Source organism: Sinocyclocheilus anshuiensis, unplaced genomic scaffold (genome assembly GCF_001515605.1).
Source record: "Sinocyclocheilus anshuiensis isolate Anshui unplaced genomic scaffold, SAMN03320099.WGS_v1.1 scaffold447, whole genome shotgun sequence".
In the NCBI taxonomy this organism is placed as follows: Eukaryota; Metazoa; Chordata; class Actinopteri; order Cypriniformes; family Cyprinidae; genus Sinocyclocheilus; species Sinocyclocheilus anshuiensis.
Genome location: NW_015552615.1, coordinates 1,974,178 through 1,990,613, shown reverse-complemented (window position 1 = coordinate 1,990,613; position 16,436 = coordinate 1,974,178). Strand labels below are relative to the sequence as shown.

Below are 16,436 nucleotides of genomic sequence, written 5' to 3'. Positions count from 1 at the left end.
GGTCCTTCCTAAAACGTGTTGGACCTCAACAAGAAGTAAATAAATAAGGCATCTTCAAGCGTCTAAATGAGAAAGATGTTAGACTTTTCTTCTAACTATTAATTCAACTTGAGAGCTTTATGTGGATCTACTAGTAAAGTCAAAGGTGATTAAAAGTGGTGAAATTTTCATTTCAACCTACATCCTACATTCCTCTAATATATATAAAGTTTAGTAAGTTGACATCCATTTGTCACTGACCCATCTATCGTATGATGTCTTCTTCAGGCCCGTGGTGTGAGTGACAGATGGGGAAGTGGGAGAATCCGCTTAGCAACTTTCTGCTGATGGAGCTTCATTGAGTAAAGCTGCACACTTTCTCATTACTAGCTTAGCATCACCGCACTGAGGCCTCGCTTGTTTATCTACAGTTATCTACAAATCTACAGTTTGAAGATAAAGGACATGTCTGCCGAAAAGGTGAGTTTGTTTGAATTGATTGATTGCATAAAGCAGGTTGTGGCTTTTATTGTTATTATTATCATCCGAATAGCTGTTGATCTAAATGTTGAGTCACTGAAGGACATTCAGAGATTGAATCATTAAGCATCTTCTGTTTTAAACTAGATCTGTGATCAGAATGGATTTAAAGCCAATTAATATATTTAACATAGATCATTTAAAAAACACGCTGTCATTCGCATGTTGGTTGATGTCACTTGTCTAATTAGTGAGTTATAGTGAGGTCACTCCTAGTTTTACAGGAAAGTTCAGTGATATTGTAGTGAATAATTGCAAAGCTTGTTACAGACACGTGCAAATGACTGAATCAAACACTTCCAGCCATGAATTTAGGTGATTAGGTTATCACCTTGTTCTGTTGCTTGTGATGAGAAATGCTAAATGGCTGTAAAATATTTAGGTTTTATATTTGCATAAACTAAAATAACTAGTAGGACCATTTGTATTACAAGTGGAAAATATTAGGCATTGCAGATTTATATCATATTTATATCCTTATAATCAAGAAAATATTTTATAATAATGATGTATTTAGCTAAAGGGTTCAGAGCTTGACAGATCATGTTGAAGTATAAATGTAAATATGTCTCATTCAGTTTTATTCAAAGTATAAAGGATGACCTACAAACACAACTTGAGTTCATTTAGACAGCACAAATACTTCAATTTTTAACCTTATTTAAGCTCAAACTATATTTGGCAAATGTATATTGTTTGTTGTTAACTGAATGGAAACATGGTTGAATTAGGGTTTTTGTTTTCCTCCACACCTCATGACAGATTGGCTAAGGTGACAGTATTAATAGTCTTATTCTGGCTGCGTCTTAAGTGGATCACACACACTTACACACTCGTACACACACATTCAGACTCAGTACAGTGTGTCTCCTGTTTTAGACCATGTATATGAGGGTGAAAAGATGTGTGGGAAGGTTTAACTTTTATTTTTTTATTTTATTTTATTTCAGCTTTTTCAGTTACCAAAAATGTGCCTTAGTTAACAATAAGAACACTGAAATCACCTTAGTAATACTTGAATAAATGTATTTATTTGATATCTTGAAATGTTTGAGCTCATATTGAGATCTCAAAATTTTGATTGCAGATTTGAATATTTTGAGCTCAGTTTGGAACATTGGTGAGATCTTTTCAAAACCTCTAGTGAGAGAATTGGAGTGGGATAATAAAAAAGTCTATTTTCAAAACTCAAAACTCAAAAACTATTTGCTCTTATTTTGTCTTGCTGTCTAGGAGAAACAACTGTGATAATAAAGTGTTCTCTTTCCAGTAGGATAATAGCATGACATTTGAAAAGCAAACTGTACCAGATTTTATTTATATATCTGAGCACTTATATGTTTATTGCAAAACAGGTTCTACCGAAGATGATGATGATGATGATGTTGATGAAGAGACCACTCCTCAGAAGAAGACGAAGAAAAAAACTTCAAAAGAAAGTTCTGATGGAAAGGAAAAAGACAAGAAGTCCAAATCAAAAGGTGTCCTCTGTTCACATGTACTTTAAACTATTTTAAACATCTATTAAGGGATACAAAGTTAGTTTAGTTAGATTCAATAACTTGATTTATTTATGTTTGCTTCATGAAGATGTCAAAGAGGATGTAGATAGTAAAGGTAAATCTAAAGCCAAGAAAAAGGAACCAGCCTCCATGTTTCAGATAAATGGAGACAAGCCTGAAACCAAGAATAAAAAGAAAGGTAATGTTTTGAGAGCTCTTCTATATGCATGTCTATTTGTTGATTCAGAATAATACATATGTTTGCAAATGTGGCGTAAAGCAGCTGCCAAATCTGAGAGTGAAGATGAGAGCGAACCAGAAACCAAAACCAGCAAGACGAAGAAGAAGAAGAGCAGCTCAAACCCAGCGTCCATGTTTCAGACAGGAGGGGACAAAGACAAAGACAAGGACAAAAAAAACAAAAAAGACCAAAAGTAAGTTCTGGTCCTTTCTTAAAGCCATTAGGGTACATATAATTGTACTTACTGACATAAAAAAATATAAAAGCTTCAATAATAAAGAAAATTCCATGTTGTTTTTTATGTGTACCCTGCTACTTTTGCTTTATTACTTTAATTATGTCTTGTTATAATGCACACATAATTGTATACTATATAAATTATTCACTGAATAAGTAAATTAACAAAAAAGATGGTATCTGCATTGCATTTTTTTTTTTCTGAATAGAAATGAAAAATGAAGTTAAGGGGCCAAATGGAAGGTTATACTATGCCATAGTGTGAGGAAATTTAATATTAATTGTTATCTATGTCCGAACTGATTTGTTTCCAAATGTGATTCATTTGATTGTTTCTCATCCTCAGGTCCTGCTAAAGCAGAAGAGACTGAAGACTCTGACTCAGAAGTGACACAGAAAAAGAAAAAGGGCAAAGGGAAAAAAGGCAAAAAGGTGAATTCATTATATTTCACATTATTCTCATTCCGGTATTTATTATCCTTTTTTCAAGTAACGATAGTGCACATGTGGTTTTTGGGCACGAAATATGATTACCATGGTAACAGTTTCTAAGATGACCTCTCTTATTCCTGTGAAGGAGGAGCGAGCACCTTCTCCTCCCATCGAGTTTGACAATCTGGAGGAGTTCGTACTTCAGCCTGCACAACAGGGCGTCACGGTAAGGTGCAAAGTGACCCGCGACAAGAGAGGGATGGACCGAGGCCTTTACCCAACATACTACCTGCACCTGGACAACGAGAAGAAAGTACGACATCTATATTTATCTGTATAGGCCTTCATGGTGTGGATTTTTTGAAAGAAGTCTTATATCTTATATGACTGCATTTATTTGATCAAACAGTAATATTGTGAAATTTCTGTGTGATTATATGTTCCAATGTAATTTATTCTTGTGATATAAAGCTGAATTTTCAGCATCATTACTCCAGTCTTCAGTGTCACATGATCCTTCAGAAATCATTCTAATATGCTGATTTGCTGCTCAAGAAACATTTCTGATTATTATCAGTGTTGTGTTGCTTCATATTTTTGTGGAGACATTGATGCATTTTTTCAGGATTCTTAACCGCATTTTTTTAAATAGAAAACTTTTGTAACATTATACATGCCTTTACTGTCACTTCTGATGAATTTAACGCATCCTTGGTAAATAAAAGTATTCATGTCTTTAAAAAAAAAACATCTCAAATTGACCAAAAAATGGCCCAATATCTCACTACATTTATCTTATCAATCTAGAATCATTTGAATTGAGATGCTGTTACAAATTCTGATGTCCATCTTACATCCAGGTATTTTTGTTAGCGGGAAGAAAGAGGAAAAAAAGCACAACCTCAAACTACTTGATCTCCATTGACCCGACCGACCTCTCCAGAGGAGGAGAAAACTTCATTGGGAAGCTGAGGTAAGTGGGTTTGCTTACCATTGCCATTATAGCTGCTCCTCTCGGACAGGTCTATAACACAGTCTCTTTGATTTAAAGGATGTTTGCATGTATATTTCAGGTCAAATCTGATGGGAACTAAGTTCACGGTGTTTGATAATGCACTGCATCCGGACAGAGCTCTGCCGGACATGTCTAACGCATGGCAGGAATTAGCAGCTATTATCTATGTAAGGCAACATCCACTGTAGCCACTATAATTTTGGTTGAAACACTAAGCAGTTACTTAATACATGTTATATTTGACTAACATTAATTTGCATTGTGGCTTTAGGAAACAAATGTTTTGGGCATGAAAGGACCAAGGCGAATGATTGTAATTATTCCTGGCATGACCAAAGATGGAGAACGAGTCCCCATACGACCACGTAGTGTAAGTTAAAAACAACTATTTATTTAATTGATTTATATATAATTATTTTATTTATTCAATTATAAATATTTTTATTTATTAATTTTCATTAATTTATTTTTTTTTTTTTTCATTTATTATTTGTTAAAATGACATCTGAATATACTGCTTCCCAACAGGAAAATGATGGCCTCCTCATTAGACATCAAAACAGAAATATGGAAAACGTGATAGAGCTGCGCAATAAGACGCCAGTGTGGAATGAAGAGACGGCGTCACGCGTGTTAAACTTCAACGGCAGAGTCACACAGGCCTCCATCAAAAATTTCCAGATTGTGCATAACAAAGACCGTAAGTAACTCAACCATATCTCTGTAGAGCTGTTGATATTGCTCTAAAACAAAAGCTACCGTATGTTTGAAAAATCATACTTGAATGCTACTTATTTTGCAGTATGCAGAACAAGTACAATTGCAAATGTAAAGAATACAACATATTATTATCTGTGCTTCATAGTGTTTATAAATATTTTTTCTTTTTTTTTCCATTTTCATTTTAATTTGAATAATTTTGTTTTTTTCCCATTTTTATTAATTAATTTTAATTAAAAAAAAATAATATTTCTATTTAACATTTATTTATTACTTCAGCTTTAGTTTTAGTAATTTTAGTACTGCAATTGGATTCCTGTCAGTTGCAGAAGTATGTTTATTAAATCTAATATTTATATTTTATTTCAACTCTATTTTAATCAGTGAAAACTTAAAAAAACTATTTAAAATGTAACAGTTTTAGTTAACAATAACAGTGGTACTGTGTTAGAGCATGGTTCTAAAATCAACATAAATATACTTGAATAACTTGTACACTTTAAATGCTCTCGAAGTTGTTGAAAAAAAGTGTCTGCCAAATTTGTTAATATCCCACAACACAATGCACTTGACTTCACTATCCATTTCCAGTGTAACAAAAGTACCAGAAATAATATTAGCTGCTATTTTAATCTCTCTATTGATGAGTAACTGTCAAAAGTGAAGACATTTGTACACAAAAATTAATTAAAAATGCAAAATAATCATATTTGAAGATATTCCATACTGATACTTTGCTGTACTGTTTCACTATTTGTATGTAATAGTACGAAGTGTGCAGTATACGCTGTGCAATATGCAGTGCCTATCAGCACTCTGAACAGTTTGATGTTGAAAAATACATGCAAAATGTTAATCAGTGTTAGTATTGGTATGTCTGCTAAGCAAATGAAGCATTGCATGACCCTTTTTTGTGCTACATTTCAGAGGACTACATTGTGATGCAGTTTGGGAGAGTAGCAGACGATGCCTTCACTCTGGACTTCAGGTATCCTCTGTGTGCCGTACAAGCCTTTGCCATCGCTCTCTCCAGCTTTGATGGCAAAATCGCCTGCGAGTAAAAGCGTAAAGATGCCCTGCTGGTGTCTTTCTGTGATTTCGTCACACGCAGCAAATGGGAAACGTTCTCACTCAGCATCAGCTCAATTCACAACGAGACAGAAACCCATAAATCTGTCAAATAAAGCCACCATTGCTTGTGGGGTTGCATGATTTTACATGCCATAGAGAGATCTGATGGTAATATCCGCTTGGGCTAAAATCAAGGTAATGGTTGTAGAGTGGGTGAACTGAGAAGGGAGGAAGTGCATTGAGATGTTTGATTTGAGAGTTTGAAAAATGCAAATGACCCCTGGTGGTGAGGAGGTCACATTAGACGTGATGTGTGTTTGAAACGGGAAAAAGAAACAATGGATTGTGTTTTAGTTTTAGGTTTTGCATACAATGCAATTAGGAAAAATGTGTTTTAATATTGTCTGCTTCACATTTGAATAAATTGTTATCTTATACTATGAATAAAAAAAGCACTTTGTTTATAGGAATAGTTCACCCAGAGTTGAAAATTTGCTGAAAATGCTCACCTTCAGGCCATCCAAGATGTAGATGAGTTTCTTTCTTGGAGAAATGTAGCATTACATCACTTGCTCACCAATGGATGCTCTGCAGTGAATGGGTGCCGTCAGAATGAGAGTCCAAACAGCTGATAAAAACATCACAAGTAATCCACACCCCTCCAGTACATCAATTAACGTCTTGTGAAAAAAGCTGCATGTTTGTAAGAAACAAATCCATCATTATGGCATTTTAAATTTACTTCCAGCAAAAAAAAATAAAAAATATGAGTCCATAATCCATAATAACACCAGTGAAAAAGTCAATCTCCTGTTGTCCTCTCACATCAAAATCCATCAGCAAATTTGTTTAGAGCTGTTTTGGATTGTAAACGGTGCTTGATCTCTGCATATTTCTCTTCGGATTCAAACAAGATGACTTTTTCACTAGAAATAGCAATATTGTGGATAGAGAAGCCGGAACCGGAAGCAATGGTTTGATGTTAATTGATGGATTGGATTACCTGTGGATTATTGTGATGTTTTTATCAGCTGTTTGGACTCTCATTCTGACGGCACCCATTCACTGCAGAGGAGCCATTGGTGAGCAAGTGATGGAATGCTACATTTCTCAAAATCTTTTCCCATTAAGAAACAAAATCATTTTGGCTAGCCTGAGGATGAGTACATTTTTGAAAAATTTATTTTTTGGGTGAACTATTCCTTTAAAAAAAAAAAACATTTCTATGTATTTTTGGCAGTTGTGCTGTGTTTTGTGTGTGTAACCGTTAAGGATGCTAATCTGAGAGCAAACAAGAAAGCGGTTGTCTGTGCAAGTGTGCCGAAAGCCTAAGATTAAAGCAAGGTCCAGATTTATCAAAGCTGATAGTACATTTCTGATTGCACATGCAATATCATTGACTGATGCTTGGAGTATGTCAAACATCTCAGCCACTCATGCGGTTTCTTGCTTACTCAAGCAAAGCTGATCTGGAATAATAAGTGTCATTACAGGAATAACGTGAATTATCACCTGATGCAGATGTGAACACCTGACGTTTGGTGTTTAATTGTTTTGTTTTGCCTTGTATGTGTCATTGTAGTTTATGATTATTTGTGTAACATGGGATGTATTTGATAAAAACCCATAACTGTCTTAATCCGTGCAGACAAAAGTAATCAGTCATGTTTTTCCATTTTTACTTAATGTGAATGTAAATGTAGGAAGGAAAATGCAATACTTTTAAATGAAATAAAAGTGTTTGTAAAAATTTGCTTCATTTAAGAGTTTCATTTCTGGGTGTTTTTGCTCTTGGCAGTTCAGGCCAAATTAAAAAGCACAAAAAAAAAAAAAAGTCAACATGAAATAAAACTGTACATTCTTCTTGCACATTCCTGGTGTTTTTGTCCATGTTTCATCTTTACATTTTTTTAAATGCTTCTCTTTGACTCTGAAATAACTTTATTTTTCACTTGATGCCACCAAAGCAGCTTTAACGTTGAACATTGATGTCAACCAATAGCCAAATACCTATTTAGACAATGTTTTAGGCTTTAACATTAATTTAATGCTTAATTTTCATTTCATAAATGCCACAATAATAACGGCAAATTACAGTAGATTTGGAAGTTGTGAATGCTGATTTATAATGACTTTAAATGCCTTTCTAAATCTGGTAAGGTAAAAAAAATAAAATACAGATCTTGAAGATAAAGTCATTGCATGAGGCCAAATGAATGAACTGTACTCGTATCGCTTTAGTTTTAGTTATGATATTACACTGGGGATCTCTCTTTAAACTTTCAGCCTCAGGCCAGACGATCTGTCACAGCCTGCTGGGGTGGTTGTCCAAACTTGTTGGTGTCAGAAAAGTTTACCACGCAGAGTTGCTGTGATAGTTTCAAATACTTCCTCATCTTGTCCCTGTAGCTTTTTGTAACCCTTGTAATATTGTAACTTTACTTCGCTAATCTTTACTCTGGACTGTGCTCACATGTTTCAGATTTGGCCTACAGAAGGAGCTCTACGCCTGTAGAGATGTATGTTAAAGGAGCATACATTATAATCTTGGGCTCCATTCCAGCGTATTACATCACTGAGTTTGACTGTTGTGCTCCCTTGAGACGCTGATTGTGGTGAAGAGGTTTCACTGTTCACACTCATCGCTCTGGAATGTTGAATGGATTCTATTAGAATTCCTGGACGATGAAGAGGATGATGGTGATGGCCTTCTAAGGGTCTGAGAACCATGCAGTATTTGACCTGGTTAATCACTTGGTTTTACAGATGGTTTTAAATACAGTGATAAGCTCATTTAATGAGTTATATAGATGTTTTAAATTATTAAAAACATAGAACATTAATATTATTGAAAAACACAGATTTTATTACTTATTCCAAGTTTTTTTTAATCTAAACAATTTTTTAACTACTTATTTTAATTAGCATATTTTACCAATTTTTAATGTAATTTTTAATTTTTTAACAAATGTTTAAATTTTTCATTTAAATTGGCAGATTTTTATTAATTATTCCAAATTTTTGTCTACATTTTTTAAAACTACATTAGTTTGTATTTTCAGTTGAGTAGGCTATATAAGTATTTATTTTAATAAGCATAAATCCATATTTTATTTTCACATATTTAAATGAGTAATTGTGACCCTAAACTTTAAAATATACATTCAGAAATTCCAAAATAAGTATCTGTTATATCCACAAAAACAAGACTGCTAATTAAAAGTTACTAATTAACTAAACATTGTAAATGTTACTAGTCTAATTAGTTCTTTAATGGACGTTAATAACTGTTTGAATGTTTACAAAAATATGCAGTGATAAACACTTTAAGGAATGTGCTCTTCTTTTTTTTTTGTATTTGTCAAGAATAATTTTGCTTGTCTCATTAAATAAATAATCAGTACCAGATTACGTTCCAGATATTATCTAATCAACGATAATTGTTAGTGAAAAACGCCATTATTTTAATCTAAACTTGGTGTTTATAACTCGATGTACAGTAGCTCAAGTAGCCTGCCCTACAGCTTTTCTCTTTACTTCTCTGTGGCCCAAAGTGGGCGGACCTTAGGAGAAGTCCCCGCCCCCAGCCGTGTTGATTGACACGCAACGGTGGCCCCTCCTTAAACTTTTTTTCCTTCCTTCGTTTTCCACTGAAGTGCGTGAATTTCATACCAAACCCATACTTCGCATTCCACCTTTACTGTCAAACCGGGAGAAATATTACTGAAAACAATAGAACACCAAGATAAATATACCTTTAAAGAAATAAACCTCGTCCAGTTCTATCGGTAGAGGTGTTTCTCAATAAAGGTGAGTTTTAGATTCACTCGTTCCCTTTGTCTGGTCGCGTTTTTCATGCCGCTCTAGCGAAGTTTTCAGATCTTTGTCATATTTCGCATTTTTCCTCGGAACTCCCTGCGTTGGGTGGGATGAGGGACAGAATTCCGTGTGGATATGCTGGAATTGTGCGTGTGTGAGAGCGAGGGAGCCGATTTTAGTGCGATAGCCGGGAACTTTTTTGCCTTTGAATTAGACTTTTAAGTTAGATACATTATTGCAACTAACGCTTCCATTGTTGCGCGTAGAAGTTGAGGCGAAAATGTCATGCTCGTCTGCACAGGCTCTTATTTACTCTCATAGCATGATTTTGCTAAAGCATGTGATTGAAAATAAAGAAAGAGGTTTTGTTGTTCCAGAGAATTGCCTGAGAGAAACGACAGAAGTGTTTGGAGAGATCGTTCACCCCTTTTTCTACGTTATCAGGTAAGGGTGACTATGTTTGTTTCACTTGACAGGCTCAAGACGTTTATTAGATTTAATATTTACTGATTTCTGTGGGGTTATTATTAGTGACGTGAATTTAAGAGTATAGAAATACATTAAAAGTTATGTTTTCCATTTATAAAACTTCTTCATTAGGTGTGAAGGGAAAACAAATTACACTATTGGAAAAAGTTCAGTGTTGACTCCGTAACCTATATGAATACCGTAAAAACATGATTTATTATAAAACTGCTTGATATGATAATTGATTTCTGTGGAAGCTTTTATAATTGCCTTCAGGCAATTTTCCACATTGTACCATCCAGACTGGTTTATCAAAACCGAATTCAGTATTTTTTACATTTTTGTATGGTATTTTATCTAAATGTCTGTATACTATTGATTATACTATAATTATTATTTTTGTGGCATTAAAACTATTTTGCCAATAAAAACTCAGATTTCCTCAGGTAAAGCAATGACATTGAGTGATCTTCCCGCCCAAACAGCAGATTGAGCATTTCCATATTAACCCTTCTATAGTTTAAAGATAATTTCGACCCTTTTTGGTGTCCTATCCGGGATTTGTGACACTGTCAGTAATATCTAAACAACAAAAAAGCAGGTTACAGTTATGTGTAAAGTTGTTTCTCATCATCTGTGATCTTTATGGCCAAATTTGTTGAAGAACCAATCATTGCCTTTCAACAAGTTGTACAGCTTTAAATAGTTTCTGTAAATCTATGAAATTAAAAAAAAGTTTTTCTTTTCCAACATCATATATTTTGCAAGCAGATTAAATACATTGTCCTTGAGAGTCTTTAGACCCGCATGAATTTAATAATTTTTTAATGTGACACAAATTTGACTCAAGGATCACAGGAGGATGCAGTTTCTTAAGACAACAAGAGGGTTAATGAATCTTATCAAACATTTCCATCTCATCTGTGTATTCATTTCAGTTTTACAGGTTGTTGTTTTTTTCAGGGTGAGTGGGTGAGGCCGAAGTATTTTGAGTTTAGTCCTTCACATGAATATGTTAATTCATTATTAGTTCACCCCACACATATGTAAGTGATTTTAACGATGCTCTCCACATTTTTATTGTTCCTCTGAGTTACTATTAATGGACAGGTTTCGTTAAACAGAAATGCTGCACTTCAGGTTGAACTTAGTCAGTTCAGCCCAAACTGCCTCTTCAAGTTCTGCTGCTTGATTAGGTTGTCTTGTGTTTTTCCTCCTTTTAGAAAGGTTGGGCTTCTCAAAAAATGGTCGAAATATATCTAGATATAGGTCAGGTTGTGTTTAGAAGTGATTGTTGTTTTGTGTAATTCTTTTTTATAATGTATGTTGTATATCCTTCAAGAGTCAGTATGTAGACCAGATGTTGTTTTGGTTTTAGTTTAGTCAACAGTGGAAGCAACTAAATTGTGCTCCAATTTATTAACTCCATTTTTTTGTTTACATTTTGATTAAAAGCCAAATCTCAGCCAAATCTTTTTCTTGCTCTTGAGTCCAGAACACGTTTGCATTTTTGTCTTCTGAAATTTATTGAGATGTTACCCCATTTTCTGATCAACAACAAATGAGACCCAACAAGAGATTTACACATCAGAGGTTTGGTTTCACATTACTGAATGTCACGGCTTCTTAACTAAGTTTGTTCCAGGAAGTTTAGTCTAGTTTAGCTTGTGGCATGCACTCCAGGCAACCTGTCATGGTATTTGCCACTTATGTGATATGCGCAATTTACTGTAAGTCACCGCGGTAAATATATATATATATATATATATATTTATAGTCCTTGGGTAAATATGTAAGCTCAAGCAGTCTAGTTTTAGAGTTAGTTGTCCCTTATGCAATTTTCATTGATCAGTATCGATGAAGATCATATAATGTCATATAGTATTGATGAAGGCATATAATGCTGAAATTACACATAATACAATTTAAAGTTTGCAAAAGCGCATTTCTGAAATTAAAAGATTTCCCAAGTATTGTTTTGCGCAGAATTCTAAATCAGAACATGTTTTTTCCATTGACGAGGTTTGCACTGGAACGGAGGTGATTTTCTATTCGGTTTATGCACAATTGTACGTTTTTCCCGATTGTTTTGTGGGCAACATGTTTTAAGCAAACATACTTTTTTTGAGGGTGAATTTAAACAGATGCCGTGCATTGCCTTTTATGGCTTCCGCGATGGGCCACATTTGTTGTTTAGCTGCAAATTTGCTGTTCTCATTTTGTTCAGACATCACAAACGAACCCTGAACTCCCTCTGCTGTCAGGCTTTGCCGAGCGAAGACACGTCATTTCAACGTCTGCTTTTTCTCTCCCGCTCTAACTAGAGCTTTACTGTTTAATAAGCTAACAAATCAGTTTTAATGATTTGTTTGTTCTTGTGCTGAGCTTTCAATCCAATCCCCAAACTGGTCCTGAAGTTTGCAATCATCTCCACGGCATTTCTAGCAGTTCTCAATGCAGAAAGTCCAGAGCGTATCCTCCTTAAGAGATCGAGAGTGTGTGATCGGAGCAGATTGTTTGCGCCATATGTGTTTATGTTGTTGGCCAGTTGACAGTTCCTTTAGCTGGTTTGTGTTAAGGGCCCAGCTGAGAGCGTAATGAGCCTCTTTCCATTTGTGCGGACTGAAGCGGCCTTTTAGCACCCGCCGCAGAAGTGGCTCTCCAAATGGTGACCACTTACCTGTCTGTCAACAGAGCTCTGAACAAATATCTAGCTGTGTGTGTGTTTTCAAGCATTTGGGAGAAAGAGAACATCTTACGTGATGCGCTGCCGTTTGGCCTCCTCACCGCCCCATGTTTGCAGAAGGAAGCATTTTACACTGTCTTCAGTTCCCCAAAATGTAATTTTTCCTTTTCAAATTAAAGTCCTTTTCCACGTCGTGGTCGAAGGAGCCTGCGGCGAGACGCGAGCCAAAGCACACACAATGTGTCGCTATGCTTTATTAATTATGATGGAGAGACGGCCCATGAAAGCATGTTTACATTGCGCTGAAAATTAATGCCCACTCTCGGGACACTTGTTTACATACATTTCCTGCGCGAGGCATTGGCAGATAAGATTTTTTTGGCTTCTTCGTGGCTGTTTTCGACTTGAGGGAGGGGCGAGCTGTGGGCTAGAACAGTATAGCCTTTGTTTCTGTCTGTCTGAAGTTGCTAAACTTTCCAGTTGTTCTTGAAACTAACTGTTTGTGGCAGCGCACTGGGGTTCATGTGGCAGTCAGCTACGCTCCGTGCAAACATGCACCTGAGTTGCATCTAATCTAATAATCTGAATTGAAAACGGAAGGCAAGTTGATTATTTTTGGCCTTCTTTCTAGTGGTTGCATTTATTTGTCATTCTTTATTAAGAAGCTCTTTCATGTGATGGTTATCAGAGTGTGACAATCATTACAGTGAACATTGTTGCCATTTCTGTCATGTCATATCACAAAAGTAATATATTTTGAATGAACTTATACATAGTGCTCATACTTAGGATTAGTAATTCAAACAAACCCCAAAACCTAAGCATTATATTGGAATTTAGACACACATGTTGTTCCAAACCTGTATGACTTGTAGAGATATTTTGATAAATGAAAGTCATTGGGGTCCAGTATTTTTTTAGACCCCATTTAGTTTTTGAAATATCATCATTTGTTTTCCACAGAAGAAAGTATGTTGTATAGGTTTGGAACAACATGTTGGTGAATAAATGATGACCTAATTATAATTTTTGAGTGAACTAGCCTTTTGATTTTGACGTATAACTTGTCTCGCACCATTTGTGCTACGGAGATTGACGATGTCTCATATAATGCGGCATATTAAAGAAATGTGTGGTATTACTGTCAGGGAACGGACTTGATGATTTTCACCTGGCATATGATGAAACGGATGAAAAATTCCCCTCAATCTGCCTTGAAGGAGGGACTCTTTGACTTGGACCAGTACATATCCACCTTGCAATTACCCAAAACACCCTAGCATTGCACTTTGCAAGAAACAATTAGGCTACTTTTCTTTGTAAAATCTGTTATTGTTTTGATTATATTATCAAATGCATGTTCTCTAGTTTTGGATTTTTAAAAAACAAATGTTTAAAATGTAGATGCAACTAATTGAGTTTGCTTTTTTGGTGATTTGTCTTTTATACTTTTGCCATATTTGATTTGGAAATCAAAGATAAGATGTTAAAAGATCAGTTTTAATCTAATCTTAATAATCAAGAATCAGATTGCAAATATAATTTCAGTCTTTAAAATTTCATGTTTATTTGCTATTTCTTTGTAGTTAATTGAAATTCCTGAGTGAAAACTGTTTCTACACCAAATCTTTGTCGGTTTTTGAGCTTTTTGAGCTCTCTATGTCTTCCTCTGTTTTTGGCATAGAAGTGTGATTCAGAGATCAGCATATGGGGCCTCTTTCTCTCTGGTATCCCAAGAGTCCTGTGAGCATTCGTCTCTTTATGCAAGTCTTTTCGGTTTTCGTGGGGTTTGGCTTGAGCCCCTGCCTCAGCCACTAAATGACCAAGTCATGCAAGAGCACTCCTTCACAAATTCGCCTGACGATTTTCCGCGGAAAGTGCTGAATCAGACGTTCGAGCGAGTCCTCTGGCACACGCGGAGCTCTTTGTGTCAGTCTTTCCTCTGCTGACTGAATCAGGACTAGAGTAAACCATATGGAGAGATCTGAGAGCAGACAGCCGTCCTGGAAAGTCACTCCGGTGGATAATGTTGAAAGTCAGGAATCAGAAGTTGTTAATATTGCAGAGATTCATGTCTCGTATGCATCAAAGGTTATTTCCACGAGGTGCGACTGTTCATGTAAAGAGCAATTTTAGTGCTCTTAGTTGAGTAAGAGCGTTTTATCCCTAAATTCACTCTGTCTTGGTAGTTTAAAATTTTTTCTCATCTGTCGAGCAGCTCTCTCACAGGCTCTTCAACAGCTCTGATTGTTTCCTGAGTGCCGAGCCAGAGAGGAAGTAAAAGGAAGTTATTGGAGGAGAAGGGTAGAATTTATTAGAGCTAAACACAGAGAGGGAAAGAAAGTGAGCGGGTGAATGAAAGTGATTGGGGAGTTGGAGAATGGTAGAAAGAGATAATATGCAAGAGAGATGTGCTGAGACCAAAAGGGTTTAGTCTCTCAGACAAGCTAATAGTCCTGGAAGGGTGTTGAAGTGATGTCTCGCCACTGACTTTTAAACAAAATCTCACTATTATTTCTTGGAAGTCAAGGATCTGACCCGCAGGACTTGATTAAATGGTATCAAACATGATTAAGATCACATCTAAGGCTCTGAACATATCTAAGCAATTACGTGTAAGCAGTTCCGATCAGCTGCTCCGATCAGGATTTTTTAGGCCGATCACATAAAGCAGCATCTGCCGATACCGATCACCGATACCGATCTTTTTAAAGCCTTCTTTTTATCATTTATACATTTTTATAGTGATACTCCAATCAGGATTTTTAAACATTTTATTCAGGGCCTGAATTTCATTTTTGAAAATGGGGGGAATTCCCCTCTTAGGGGCCGTTCACATGTCGCATCTTTTGCGCGCTGAAATTCGTTATTTTAAATAAAGACGAGCTGCAGGCTCGCTCAATATGGAAGTGCCGCGCATGCGGTGCAACGCGCTAATTTTTTCCAGGCGCGTCCGCGACGCATCGAGATAAAAACATTTAAACTTTTCAGAATGCCGCAAGCGCACCGCGGGTCATGTGACAAGAAACAACCAATCCGCTTCATCCTTTCCCATAACAGCATTGAAAGCTCAGCCAAGATGAAGGAACAGCTGATCATAGCTGTACAGGGATAGCCATTCTTAAATAAATTTAGTAGCAGAGCTACTGCAAGCGATTTTTAGCGCTGCAAATCCATTTATCCTTTGCTGAAACTTCCGCGCCTTCATGGAGAGCGCAGGTCATGGTTGCTTAGCAACGGCAGACGCCTCCAGAGCGCAAGCGCCCGAATGCTTTGGAAAAAAGCAGAAAGCGGCGCACCTAGCGTTTTCCACACGTTTTTAGGCGCGACATGTGAACGGCCCCTAAGGTGTCTCTTGTGAGAGGGGAAGCAGCTTTCACACAGGAGTCCGCTCCTGATCCGTGGCTGTCACTGAAAATGCTTTTTCAGCATTGCAATACTTTTTTTTTTACACAGTACAGTAATACAATCTTTCATAGACATGTTTAAACACAATAAATATAAGCAACACATTATTCAATGCTTTTTACTTTTGCATTTACTTCTAGATTTATATAAGTTGCTCAAGCAAGTGGCAAAACATTTAAACTACTTTTCTTACGTTATCACAAACTTACCATTGACAGAAATAGTCAGCTCTACTGCCTTTTCTTTTGCATTGAAATCTTTATTACAACCAATCCTGCGGTTCATAAAAAACTTTGTTTTCCTACCTCCACGAGTGCT

General features: G+C 36.0%; 1 protein-coding gene and 1 long non-coding RNA gene across 2 annotated transcripts in view; both read left to right on the top strand.

Moving 5' to 3' along the window:
- Positions 1-1,401: 1,401 nt before the first annotated feature.
- Positions 1,402-6,253, top strand: LOC107665998 (tubby-related protein 1-like). The gene is given in 13 exon segments (XM_016457089.1): positions 1,402-1,423; positions 1,607-1,639; positions 1,875-2,000; positions 2,110-2,220; positions 2,305-2,432; positions 2,434-2,455; positions 2,846-2,931; positions 3,077-3,244; positions 3,792-3,904; positions 4,005-4,113; positions 4,218-4,316; positions 4,475-4,646; positions 5,594-6,253. Coding segments are annotated over 13 exon segments (1,323 nt in total). The 3' UTR covers positions 5,728-6,253.
- A 3,129-nt stretch (positions 6,254-9,382) lies between these two features.
- Positions 9,383-16,436, top strand: part of LOC107666050 (uncharacterized) — a 20,379-nt gene continuing 13,325 nt past the window's right edge. The window contains exons 1-2 of the long non-coding RNA XR_001631625.1: positions 9,383-9,547; positions 9,934-10,000. This is a non-coding gene — a long non-coding RNA (uncharacterized LOC107666050). The remainder of the gene's footprint in view (positions 9,548-9,933; positions 10,001-16,436) is intronic.